Source organism: Streptopelia decaocto (assembly GCF_964273445.1).
Source record: "Streptopelia decaocto genome assembly, chromosome: 16".
Lineage (NCBI taxonomy): Eukaryota > Metazoa > Chordata > Aves > Columbiformes > Columbidae > Streptopelia > Streptopelia decaocto.
Window position 1 is genome coordinate 8,248,931 of NC_138671.1, and position 13,190 is coordinate 8,262,120.

The 13,190-nt window shown below is 41.0% G+C and overlaps 2 protein-coding genes across 3 annotated transcripts in view; both read left to right on the plus strand.

Annotated features, from left to right (window-relative positions):
* Positions 1 to 923: 923 nt before the first annotated feature.
* FN3K (fructosamine 3 kinase) lies at positions 924 to 9,739 on the plus strand. Of its 2 annotated transcripts, XM_082067199.1 has the most exons (7): positions 924 to 2,176; positions 3,237 to 3,388; positions 4,404 to 4,495; positions 4,993 to 5,075; positions 6,468 to 6,590; positions 7,692 to 7,857; positions 8,221 to 9,739. In XM_082067199.1, exons 1-7 carry the CDS (start codon positions 2,036 to 2,038, stop codon positions 8,397 to 8,399), a joined length of 936 nt encoding a protein of 311 aa, XP_081923325.1. In that variant the 5' UTR covers positions 924 to 2,035; the 3' UTR covers positions 8,400 to 9,739. The 2 variants fall into 2 exon arrangements, with proteins under 2 accessions (XP_081923325.1, XP_081923326.1); XM_082067200.1 differs by having other exon boundaries at positions 7,692 to 8,354.
* Positions 9,740 to 10,644: 905 nt separating this feature from the next.
* TBCD (tubulin folding cofactor D) overlaps positions 10,645 to 13,190 on the plus strand; it is a 116,012-nt gene continuing 113,466 nt past the window's right edge. Inside the window, exons 1-3 of the mRNA XM_082067354.1 lie at positions 10,645 to 10,726; positions 11,014 to 11,211; positions 12,970 to 13,020. Coding sequence (XP_081923480.1) covers positions 11,025 to 11,211; positions 12,970 to 13,020 — 238 coding nt within the window. The 5' untranslated portion in view covers positions 10,645 to 10,726; positions 11,014 to 11,024. The remainder of the gene's footprint in view (positions 10,727 to 11,013; positions 11,212 to 12,969; positions 13,021 to 13,190) is intronic.

Genomic DNA, 13,190 nt, shown 5'->3' on the forward strand with positions numbered 1-13,190 from the left:
AGGGCTTCATAAATCCTGAAATTCTAATTGTGTGGCATTTTCACTATCTAAAAATCATCCATATGAGACATGTTAACTAACTCTCTCAATCTGTCCAAGATCTACAGGCATAATCAAGTTGATGTGAGTGCATATGCACCCATTTTCTGTGATGTAATGTGTATGCTGAGCCCTTACACTTTAAGCTTTATTTGGTCTGGGCATAGTTGTTTGCTTGAGCAGCTGTGGCTCACTTTCTAGTCACTAATGCCCCATGAAAGTCTATGGACACACTACTGAAGACTGCTACAGTGAGTGCTGACTCTTCTTCTCTACCTCTCCCCAATGCTACTTTCTGTAGCTCTATTTTGTGAATAATCTATTTTACTGTTAGTATATTAGTGATGTGACCATTATATTACAGCTGGACTCTGCAGAGGGATTGGCAAAGCAGCCACTTGGTTACTTCAGACAGGTAATGCAAAGGTCCAACCAAGATATGTAACCCTGAATGTGTCATCTTGCTGTTCTTGAGTACTCTTCTGTATTTGAATCGCTGTTTTGGAGTCTGGTCATGAGCTACAGTTTTCCAGCTTCTGCTCTTACTTTGTAAGCAATGTTCTGCTGAAATAAATCTGGATGCTAGAAAAGTTCCTCCTCGACCAGTTTGTCCCATTGAGGTCTGCTACATTCCAGTGTACCATTAGGAGCTATGTTCTGAGAAATTACTTGTTTGAGAAATAACTTACACTATACCAATATTTTTCACTCCATGTAGGGCTGGAACCATTTGTGCATGTAGTGAAAAGCCTGCCTAAATGAAGCCAGTATTTGACCAGTAATCATTTGTTTTTCTGTCAAATAGCTTATATGAATCAATACAAAAAATAGTAGTGAGAAGAGAGAAATGCATGAAAGCACAATGCAACAGTGGCAACAGGATCCAGACATTCCGTGGGGAGATGGGAGGCATTGCTGCTGCAAGTGAGAATAAGAGCTGCCGCCTTTTCCATGGATTCAGTCAGTCACAGTAGGAGTCAGTCACAGTAACCTGCCAACTGTTACCTTCATACACACTTTATTACAGCAGATATTGTTGGGTCTCCGTTATGATAACATGTTTTAAAGGTTTAACGCTTCGTACCTCGAGGGTGTTAGTACACTTTGCAAGTATGAAATTATTAAATTCAGCTGTACCCAAGGGATCTTCTTTCTTTGTGTTACAGATTGTGAAGAAAGATAAAAATGTGAAATGATGTCCTAAAGATCACAATAAATCTGGAGAAGCATCTAGGAACAGGATCCATATTTGTTAATTACCAGCTTGGTGCTTTTACAATGAATTTTCACTTGATAAAGTCCAGCCCTGACCATGTGGCTATCTCACTGACTTGAGGACACGTTCAGGCGATAAAAATCTTTTGACTGTCTCTTACAAGGGATTGAATTATGTTCCAAGAAAGGCAAGCGTTATGAAGATCTCGGTGATGCCAAGAGAACTCCAGTCCACACAAAGCACCTACAAACTGAGAAAAAAACCACCAACCTTTCCATGTATTGCTGGTGCCTGACTTAGGGTCAGCAGCGTGATTTAATTGCATCCTTATGGACTGCAACTTTGTTTTTCTTATCTCAAATAACATTGCGCAGTTTGTATTGTTGCATTTAAACTCCCTCTAGTGGATTGGATCAGAAATGACCTAACAATGCGAGCACAGGGCTTAAAAAAGAAAAACGGGTTCAAACTACAAATACCAGCAGCGCTCAGCACAGTTGAGAGAGGACCCAGGACACACCTCTCAATTTTATACTAGAAAATATCTCTAAAGACTTTTATTTCTCATCTACGGCAGTAAAAGCCCATGGGAAACAAAGCATTTTGGAAAGGCATTTTGAAATATCTCTGGATTTGCTTTATTTATTTATTTATTTATTAAATTCGGTGGGTGGCCCTTTCTACCTCACAGCAGAGTGACAGTGAAAGAAGGACCCAGACCTTTAATCTTGTTTTGCAGCGGATTTAGCAGAAAGCAGCTGTGACAGCCTGGAAATCAGCATGGAAAAAATCCTGAAAACAGAACTGAAAACTTCTGTTCTGAAGGCATTTGGAAGCTCGGGAGGAGGATACATTTGCCAAGGCCAAGCTTATGAAACAGACAGTGGACGAGTATTTGTTAAAGTCAACCACAAACCGAAGGTAACTGCTAGCAGATATTTAACTACTAATATTATTGGATGTAGAGAGCTTTGCTTTTAAAAGCACCTGATTGTTAATAATTTAGAATTCTGCATTTTCAGGCTGACTTCTAATTATTCAAAATTTTCTTTCAATTTTCTTTTAAAAGCTGTAGTCTATTTTATAGCAAGTATTAATGCAGCAGGTTTGGTTAATGCAAAATGAGATGTAATGCAATGGGGTAACCATCAACAACAGGAATTGGCATTGCAGTATGTAAAAAACCAAACCAAACAAACAAACCAAACAAAACACAAAAGGCTGAGTACAGAGCTGTTATTGTAGCACGTAGTTTGGAAAAGCCGAAAGCTGAATTTGCATTCAGTGCATTTCTTTCCATGTTTCAGTTGAGAGGATAGAATAGTGGGAGGGACGGATGAAAGAGGCTGCCAGTGCTAACACTCACGTATTATTTTTAAAGCTACAGAGGTTTCAAATTTCCGCTTTGCTTTTTGTATTTCTAGCAGTAAGATTCTTGCTCTTGACTTTTCTATTATGAAATTAATACAGTACTCAATTGCTTGTTGTAACACCACAGGGTATCAGAAATTTACTTTGCAATATTAAAAACTTCTTAAAACTGCTGCAAAGAGCAGCATCCTCACTTCAAAAATCCAGAGTACAGGCTTAATATTTGTACCGTCATCTCCATCTGGTGGCCATTGACCTGCATGGAAAGGAGAACCAGTTTAGGGAGTCAGTCAGTCTTCTACTTCATTTAGTAGTGGTCGTCTGTGGTTTTGAAGGAGGTGGTCTTGGATGTTATCCTCAGAGATATTGTTATGTCTGAGTAGTTTGGTGTGTCCATAAGCAACTGGAAATCATGATGAAATGCAACATAGTTGGAATTAATTGTGGGGCTTACTCAAGTCTCCCTGTGTGGACTGAAGCCTTGCTGCAGCTACATTCTTTCATCAAGATAAATTAACTCCTTGTAACTTTGTAAACAAGGCTATTTTTTCCAGAGTACTTGCTGCAGATGGCCATAGTTTAGCTCAAGGATATTCTTATTCCTTGACAGGCCAGAATAATGTTTCTAGGGGAAATGGCAAGTTTGGAAGCTATTCAGGAAACCAATATTGTGAGAGTGCCTCAGCCTATTAAAGTAATTGACCTGCCTGAAGGAGGAGCAATGTTTGTCATGGAGTACCTGAAGATGAAGAGCCTCAACAAGTATGTCCATACATGTCTTTTTATTATGTTTTGGGGCATATTTTCTCATATCTTACTGTCGGAAAGCTTCATGAGAAGAACCTCTCTAATCTTTCAGAGACAGAGCTTATATCTGTCAAGGTCCATGTTTGTGTGTATGTGTACAAATTAAAATAACGTTTATGTGTATCTGTATATGTGTGTGTATACACACTCCTTCCCCATATTTTGCTCTTCCCTGATGCTGTACCTGCAGTAGAAATGGCATATGGCTTTGTGGGCTGGTGCACATGTGCTGAGATGCTACTGAAGTGAATGTGTGATAATGGCTGAGTTTAGCCCATCTTTCCCTCATGGGATTTTTCATTTGAGTTTCCTTTCCCAGCTGGTAAGTTTTCTTTAAACTTACAGACTTCTTATGTCTTTGAAACCTCCAATCCATCCTACTGCTTCTAGGGAAGATTTTCTCATGTCCTCAGTCCTCTTGGTTGCAATTTCAAACTCATTATTTTCTACCCATTCTGGGCATGGAGAAGAAATAAGTTTTCTTCCTTGCAGCTCCGGTTCAGATATCTTATATGCAATTTTTTGGTTTTTAGTTGTCTGTTTTCTGCATTAAGCAACCTCAACTCAGTGCTTGCTTGTGACTTCTTTATAGACTTATCATTTTTATTGCTGTTCAACTGAACTCAATGTGTGAGGCCCAGAAGTAGACACAGTGCTCTGTTCTCAGCTTATTAGTGTGGAGCTGATAAGGAGGATTGCTTGATCCTCCTGCACTCTGTGCTCCTGTTCATACAGCTTTGTGCTCTGCTTACCTTTCTTGCTACAACATTGACTTCTGATCTGTTACAACACCTTTCTCCAGAGTTGCTGCCTAGTCATTTGCTCTGTGTTATGTACTTGTGAAGTTGATTAAGGTTCTATGTTTGCCAAAAATAAACTTGGCCATATGAAATTGAGATATTTTTTTTGGCCCTGTAATATTTAATTCATTTGTCTTGTTTCAGTTTTGTTTTATTTTTTGATCCTACAGATATTCTGCAAAACTTGGAGAGCAGATGGCAGATCTTCATCTTTATAACCAGAAACTTGGAGAGAAACTGAGAAAGGAGGGAAACACAGTTGGTAGAGTATTGATATAATTTACTAAACCAAAAATGAAATAATTCATTTGGCAGTGGTAGAGTATTGCATTACAAGCTTAATGATGGTTAAAGTCCATACTGGGACACTGTTTCATGAGATATGCCTGTCTTGTCCCTATGCCACACTTCTCAAATGTACATTATATACACAGGACCTGTAATTGCTATTATAATTTTTAAACATATCATTTTAACCTTGACAAAACTAAATTAATTTATTTTTAGTTCTTCATTTTGTATAGACTTTGTTGTACAAAATTATGCTAATACTGGAATTTATTAGCTTTCAACATTTCATAAGTCAAACTGAAAATTTGGACTAAGGGAGTTCTTTGCATCTTTAGAGAGGGTTGTGACAACAAAATAAATGTAACATGGCTTAACATTTTCTGTGCCTCTTCTCTGAAATTTAGTTCTGTGTTGCAAACTTTACTATGTAAGGATCTTGAAACTCCCAATATTTATTTTGTTTCTTAGGTAAAGGAGCAGGTCACTCAGAGTCTCAGTGTGTGGATAAGTTTGGATTCCATACAACCACTTGCTGCGGTTATATACCACAGGTATGTTCTATGCTTGTGAAAGCTAACATGTACTCATATAATTCTATAAAATCTTTATAGAAAAGCTTGTTTCATTTGCCTTCAGCTTTACGATCACAGTTTTGCTTTCATTGTTTCATTTTGACCTGACAGTGAAAGGAATATGATGGCTATTCCATGCGTGTAGCTTGCTAGAGAAATTGTGGTGGTTCTTTAGCTTGGTGATAATTGATAAAATAAGTCTCCCTTCACAAACCATGTCTTGGTTTTGTATTTTCTAAATCCCTACTATTTTGATCTGAAATGGCAAAATCTACTCCCTTTAGAGGTTCTCATCATTTAACATGTCACATAAGACACTGGAAAATGCTCTCAGAGAGAAATCACAGAGTCGACTGGGTTGGAAAAGACCTCAGAGATCATCAAGTCCAACCCTTGGTCCAACTCCAGTCCATTGACTAGATCATGGCACTAAGCGCCATGTCCAATCTCAGCTGAAAAACCTCCAGGGCTGGTGAGTCCAGCACCTCCCTGGGCAGCCATTCCAATGCCTGACCACTCTATCTGTAAAGAATTTCTTTCTAATCTCCAGCCTAAATTTCCCCTGGCAGAGTTGAAGCCCATGGCCCCTTGTCCTATTGCTGACTGCCTGGGAGAAGAGACCAATCCCCCCCTGGCTAGAACTGCCCTTCAGGTAGTTCTAGAGAGTGCTGAGCTCACCTCTAAGCCTCCTCTTCTCCAGACTAAACAAGCCCAGCTCCCTCAGCCTCTCCCCATAGCTCTTGTGTTCAGGTCCCTTCACCAGTCTTGTTGCTCTTCTCTGGAGCCGCTCAGCACTTCAATCTCTTTCCTGAACTGAGGGGCCCAGAACTGAACACAATACTCCAGGTGTGGCCTCCCCAGTGCAGAGTACAGGGGAAGGATCACTGCCCTTGTCCTGCTGACCACGCTCTTTTTGATACAGGACAGGATACCATTGGCCTTCTTGGCCACCTGGACACACTGTTGGCTCATGTTGAGCTTCCTGTCAATTAGTCCCCCCAGGTCCCTTTCTACCCAACTGCTCTCCAGCCACTCTATGACCAGCCTGGAGCGCTGCAGGGGGTTGTTGTGGCCAAAGTGCAGGACCTGGCACTTGGCCTTGTTGAACTTCATCCCATTGGAATCAGTCTCATATCTCATGTTAAAGACAACCCCACTGAAGCATGGAAGAGAGCTTCACTCCCACTTTTTCCTCCCCGCCCCAAATTAACGAAATGTCTAATAACATTTTACACAGGTCATAATAACATTGTCTTGGCCACTGTGTCAGTATCAAACATTTTAACTTGGTATCTTTTAATATGTATTATCAGTACTGACTATGTAGATGTTAAAATTGTTTATTACAAACCTCTGTATCGTATTTTCTAGGTGAATGAATGGCAGAGCGATTGGCCTTCCTTCTTTATTCGTCACCGACTCCAAGCTCAGTTGGATTTGATTGAAAAAGATTATGGAGATAGAGAAGCCAGAGAGCTTTGGTCACAGCTAAAAGTATGAACCATGCCTTAAATCTGTTTTTTAGAATGTTAAAAGATAGGTATCAGTGCAATTTTAAATGTGTTTTATAAGAGATTTACATAGCTTTTCATGAACAGCAGTAACTGGACTAGCTTCCTGGGTGGTGAATGTCAGGAGGATGGAGCCAGGCTCTTCTTGGTGACAACCAATGATAGGACAAGGGATAATGGTTTCAAACTGGAACACAAAAGGTTCCACTTAAATTTGAGAAGAAACTTCTTCTCACTAAGGGTGACAGACACTGGCCCAGGCTGCCCAGGGAGGTTGTGGAGTCTCCTTCTCTGCAGACATTCCAACCCGCCTGGACACCTTCCTGTGTAACCTCATCTGGGTGTTCCTGCTGCATGGGGGGATTGCACTGGATGAGCTTTCCAGGTCCCTTCCAATCCCTGACATTCTGGGATTTTGTGGTCCAACAACAGTATCAGCTGAAAACAATTCATGTTGCTCTTCAGTTTTTTAATAAATAGTGAAAATAAACCTGTTATTCAGCACTGACACTTATTTCTTAGAATACAGTTATAAGGTGGTAAATCCTATCTAAGAACTTACTCTTACAGAATAGGTAAGATTCTGCTGCCCATGCAGGTTTTTTTTTTTTTTTCCATTAGTCCAGGCTCACAGCTTGGGCTGTGTTACAGGTCACACTCCAGGCAGCACTTAGGAAACAGCCAGGAATGTCCTCCTCTGCAAGCTCTGCTTCACAAATTTGTTCCTTAATTCCGGTTAATTGGTACAGGTATTTACTGCTGCCCTTTGTCCTACTGAAACCTTTTAATTGAAATGAAATAGATTTTATATTTCTTGTGACAGCCAATCCTATCCATACCTAGACACAATACATTAATACTAGATGTTGACACTAGACTTGTCAGTTAAATGTTTTGCTAAGCTCTGTGAAGAACAATCAAGAACATTTATTACTGCTTACAATTTAGGTTTATGCTTTTAGCCATTAACCTCAAAAACACCCTATGAGGGCAGCTTAGTGTCTTATATAGTACAGTACTTTATTTTATTTCATATTTTCTTCAAAACTCTTTAATAGTTACTTGTTTTTTCATCTTTTTTCAGCCCAAGATTCCTGAAATGTTCTGTGACATAGAAGTTGTTCCTGCTCTCCTGCACGGGGACCTGTGGGCAGGAAATGTGGCTGAGGACGATTCGGGGCCAATTATCTTTGACCCTGCTTGCTTCTATGGCCATTCAGAATTTGAACTGGCCATTGCTGGGATGTTTGGTGGGTTTAGCAGCTCTTTTTTCTCCGCCTATCACAGTAAAATACCCAAAGCTCCAGGATTTGAGAAGCGAAACAAGTTGTATCAGCTCTTTAATTACATAAACCACTGGAACCACTTTGGGACGGGGTACAGGGGGTCTACCCTAAACGTAATGAGGAAACTTCTAAAGTAACCAGAAAGGTTTGAGAAATTCTGACATAGTCACTTAGTAATGAACGGCCCGTGCTTATCAGAAGTAACACAAACTAGGAATTAATGTTGATGCTAAAACACCTGACGTGTAAAAGGCTTAGCACACTTTGGAGCCTCACTAAATGTTAACAGTGATTGTGTAATTTTTAACTTATACACTTGTTTACTAGCACAGATTCATTCTCTGCTGAAGGAAAAGGCTGGATTGTTTGTGAAGACTTCCCTAGGTTGGAAAGTAGCATCAGTCAGCCTGACCTTACTCTCTGTAGATCTTACTTCTCAGCGGCAACGTTTCCACAGTTGTTTGCACCTTGGAACTTCTGCTGCTCTCTCAGCAGTTCCTTACTGAGAAATACTGGTACGTGATTGTGGTGCTGAAGGTATTAACTAGTTCCTTACTTCTCCCCTTTTTTGTTCTGTTGTCATTTTCTGTCTCTGTTTCCATCCCTTTTCCTATTTATTTTTCTGTTGTCTTTCCCATGTTAAGTGTCCTGATCCAAAATTCAAATATGATTCTGTGAATCTGAAAACATTCTTTTGATTTAAACAGTAGACAGGGCCCTTTGGACTGCACTTGGTACCCATATAATTAATTAAAATGTATAATATTTATTTTAATTTAATGCACTTTACTTACAGGCTTTTGGTTTTCTCTTTGTATGAGAAATTAAATTACAGTGGTATTTCTTAAAAGGGATATCTCTATAGGTCCTTGGTAATTAACTGTATGGTCAAAATGTAGGTTGTTAGCACACAAGTTTGATAACATATCATAGTTTTAGTATGATATTTTAGTGTGTTATACTACGATAGTAACATTTAAATAACTTTGTAAAAAGATAGCAAAAAGTGTGAGAGAGAATGAGTGTTTTGATGACATACTGCTGCTGTGTTGGTTGGTACTTGATGTATTTTCAATTTTATAAAGTAATATACAGTAGGCAAAGCTAGTCTGTTCTGCCACTGCTGGATTAATGAAGGAACGGTGTCGAATTGCATGGCTTTATAATGTTTTAAAATATTCCTAACTGCTTTATTTTTACAGAAAACATAGGCAATGAGAATTTGGGGAGAAAACTGTGCAAGAAAGATATTGGCATAGAATGTGAGCTACAGTACATTAACAAATCCATGGTTTTTTAATGGCAGAAAATGGTAAAGAAAGATGTAAGTGCAGTCCAACCAATGCTTATGTGAATCAGAAAATTTGAATAGGAATGACTGAACTTATGTATTTAGACTTCAGATGGTTGTCATGTTTTATACTCAATGTTATATTCAGAAATGCTCAAATATGTTTAAGCTTATTTCAGCTTTAAATGGCTGTGATATAAAGATTTCATAGACTCTAAAGTTAGATGTTGTAATTTATGCTATTTAAAAATGCATTTAATTCTCTGTAAATATAATACAAATAGTTAAAAATGTTTACTTCTTTTGAATCTGCACTACCATTAGGGGAAGTTGTTACAGTGTGGTTATAACACTTAATACAATTATAAGAGTGGAAAAGTGGAATAATAGAGTTAGAATACAACTGAAATAGTAGCTGATGGCTGGAAGACCAGATCTGAGAAGACAGCAAAGTGCATGTGTACTAATGTTTATTAATGTCAACAGAAATACATGTTATTACATTGGAAAGTACATGTGAACTTAAGATTCCTCCTCAAATAAAATACTTGCCTTGCAGAAGCCAGGCATTTGTGTGATTGCAGTTTGCGTTAACGAGCTTGGCCCTGAAGATGTTTGGGTGTGGAGGGAGTTGCTGGTTACTGGGAAATAGAAGTTACCTGTCCTATTCTTCCTCAATTTTCTTTACAATCAATGGAAATGAGCATCTCTGAAGGTGACTCATCTCAACCTGAGCACCCATTTTAGTTTGTCAGTCAGTCTGATCCTTCAGGTCATCTTTTTACTTAACAGAAAATGAACTTGAGGTGACTTGGCAAATGTCTGCTTTAGCCCAACTGCCGTTTTCTAGTGTTGGTGGTGTGTCCAAAGAGAAGTGGAAAAGCAGTGCTGCTACCTGGTGAGATATCCAGTAAAGTGTGTAGGGAAGAGTGGATGGAAACAGGGTAGGTCTTGGACTGAAATATGGCAAAATCGCTTCCTGAGAAGGCGAAAGGGAAAGAATCTGGCACGAGGGACTGTAACTAATGTGAGGGGGCAGCCATTCCTTGAGTCTGCCCACTCCCTTCCCTAAGCCAGTTGTAGCTTTCAGCGTTCAAACTTTGTTTCCAGAATTCTATATGATTTATCAAAGTTGACAATTAACCATGCAATTCTATGTTTGGGCATGGTTGGGGTAAGAAACGGAGAAGGTGATGGATAACGATGTAATCCCGTTGTCTTCCACACCCCTTTTACAACCCGTGCAAAATGACCTGAGGGGCAAATTTGGGACGGGGCAGAGCTTGCGCTACCGGCCGAGGGGGGCGAAGGGGAGCGTTTTCCCCCCTCACTGAAGAAACGCCAGCCCGCGGCAGAGGACGGGACCCACAAACGCCCCGCCGCCTCTACCCCCAGCCGCCCTTCTCTCCCTTCGGCCGTCCGCCCGGCGGCAGGGGGCGGGCCCGCGCGCAGCCGCCTCTCAGCCTTTGGTCCCGCGCGGCGCCCCGTAGCAGGGAGGCTGCGCGCGCGGGCCGGCTCAGGAGCGCAGCGGCGGTTGTCAGGGTAATACGCGCGGGAGCTGCCGGGGCGGGGTCGTCGCTCGTCGGCCCCGCTGTTGTCGCCGGTGTCTTCGCCACCTCCGGGGGCCACCCGTGGTGTGGGGCGGCGCGGGAGGGCCGGGCCTCCGCTCCGCGGCACTCAGCGGAGAGGGGCGCGGTGAGGGCCGCATGGCGGCGGGCGGGGCCGGGCCGGGGCTGTGAGGAGCGGCGGTGTCTCCTGGGGGCGGAGCGGCCGCGGGAGGTGTCGCCTCAGCCCGGCGGGAGCGACTGAGGCGCTGCTGCTCTGCCCAGCTCCTGCGGGCATGGCTTTGGGCGAGATGGATGGAGCGGAGCCGGAGGAAGGCGGTAACCAGGAGGTCGATGTCACCGCCACGAGGAGTATACTGGAGAGTTTCACGGAGAGTCAGGAGGTCCGGGAGCTCATCGGCAACCTGAGGGGAGCCTTTGGGGATCTGGTGACTCGAGAGATGGCCACAGAAAAATTCATAGGTAAGCACAGCATCCAAAGGGAGCGTGTTCGTATGTCGCTTAAAAGAGCTGCTTACCCGAAAATGACTAAAATACCGATTTTAGATTATCGATAATGCTAGAACCTTATCAACAGGTAGTTTAGAATTAATTTTTTACTGAGTTTCCACATATATATTCCATTATTACACAGTATTTAACTACTGTAACTAAACCCCCCCAGGTCCTTGATTTATGAAATTTGAATTCTGACTCATGTTTAGCCTCCAGTTTCCTGTTCAAATGCAGGCAGTAATTTAGTTGAAGTTTGTATTCCTCTCAAATAAAGCCATTTTATACCTAATTACTTGTTAAATGCATACATTTTGAGCTTCAAAGTTGTAATTTCTTATTTTTACTTTTATATTTCATAGCAAATATGAAGGGCAGCTGATTCCATGCAGATCATGGAGTTGTCTCTGAGTGGAGGCAACTTGAGGTTTTGTGCCATATCATGAAAGCTATTCTGCTTCTAGATCTCAGCTGAATATAGAAGTAGTATAATTATGTGCAGGTGGCAGTGCCCTAGGTAATTAGCCTGTTATAATGCACACCTGTGTATTGGATCCAATATTTTGACCGGTTCATTTGCAGAAGTTAATTCAAAGTTTCACATATTTACAAATCAAATTAAGTGGACTAGCATTTTGCAAGTACTTTTGCAAAAATGGTGAAATTGCAAAAACTTCATGTCAAAATACTGATCGAGCGTCTGTGTTTTTGACAAAAAGAGTCTAAGTAGGCAACCAATAGACCAGAAACCCCCAAATTTGGAAACCTGACCCTGTGGAAGTTACTCAGTAGTATTATTATACTTGATTGACTTAACTGACTGTTCCATCTGAGGAGGTTAATGATGAATATGTATCTGATCAGAAAGAAGTAGTAAGAACACTCATATTTGTGTTGATCATTAAGTATCATTAATTATGATGGGAAGTTTGCAATGATTAGGAGCTCAGGCTTCCCTTTTGGTAGAAGACAGCACCATGGTATCCCAGGGGAGCTGTACAAATTAGTGCAAGGGTATTGTTGGACTGGCTGGTGTCTTGAAAGTGGTTTTGCAGTGTCATCCGCTGGTCAACTACAGCACTGCTGAAGTTATGTCTCAAATCTAAGAGAGCAAAATTGTTGGAGAGAAACAAATGCAGAAAAAGGAGAGGTAAAGCTGATATTTTAGATTTCTAATTAAAAAGATAAGAATAGAACAGTGTGTAAAAGTAAGTGGGATTCCCTGTGTTAGTGAAGAAGATGTGAACAGCAAGGCAGAAAGGTGGAAAGCAGCAATCTGGTTGCTGTGTGAGTAGGAGCGCCGTGTAAAGCTGGTACACCTGGAATAGCTACAGTCTATAGCAGTTTAATGGTCTCCATTTGCAGAGTTCCATCAGAAAATGATGTGCTGAGGAAAGGAGGGGTGCAAAGAGCTCTGTGGTGAAGGACAGGAACAAACGGAGGGATTGCTTTTTTCATCTACCTGTGGGATTTGTCCACAGTAATTTGAGAGACTCCTGGAAGAGAGGCGATGATTCAATGTAGTTTAAATGATTGCACTACGGAAGGGGACAGACTGCATTTTTACAGTGTAGTTTTCTTACTTTTTGATGTCTCTTACAGATGGTGGCAGCAAGGATACTGAAATCTTAAGCTAAATCTGTCTAGAATCAGGGTTGTATCTCACAAGTGATGTCTGTAAAGACCCTTAATTTGAATAGCTTATCACAGATATCTTTTCCTTTTCAGGTATAATGGACAAGTACCAGGAGCAACCTCACTTGCTGGATCGCCACTTAGGTAGGAATGTCATCTTTAAGTATTTTTTGTTTATATACCTGAAGATATATTAAACTAGAAGGTCCATATTTGCATTACAGGATTGCTGTGGTTGATATTACATGACTACTATCTCCCTCTTCAGTATTAGAAGTATGAGAAACTGTAAGCTAACTGCATGTAGTCTCACT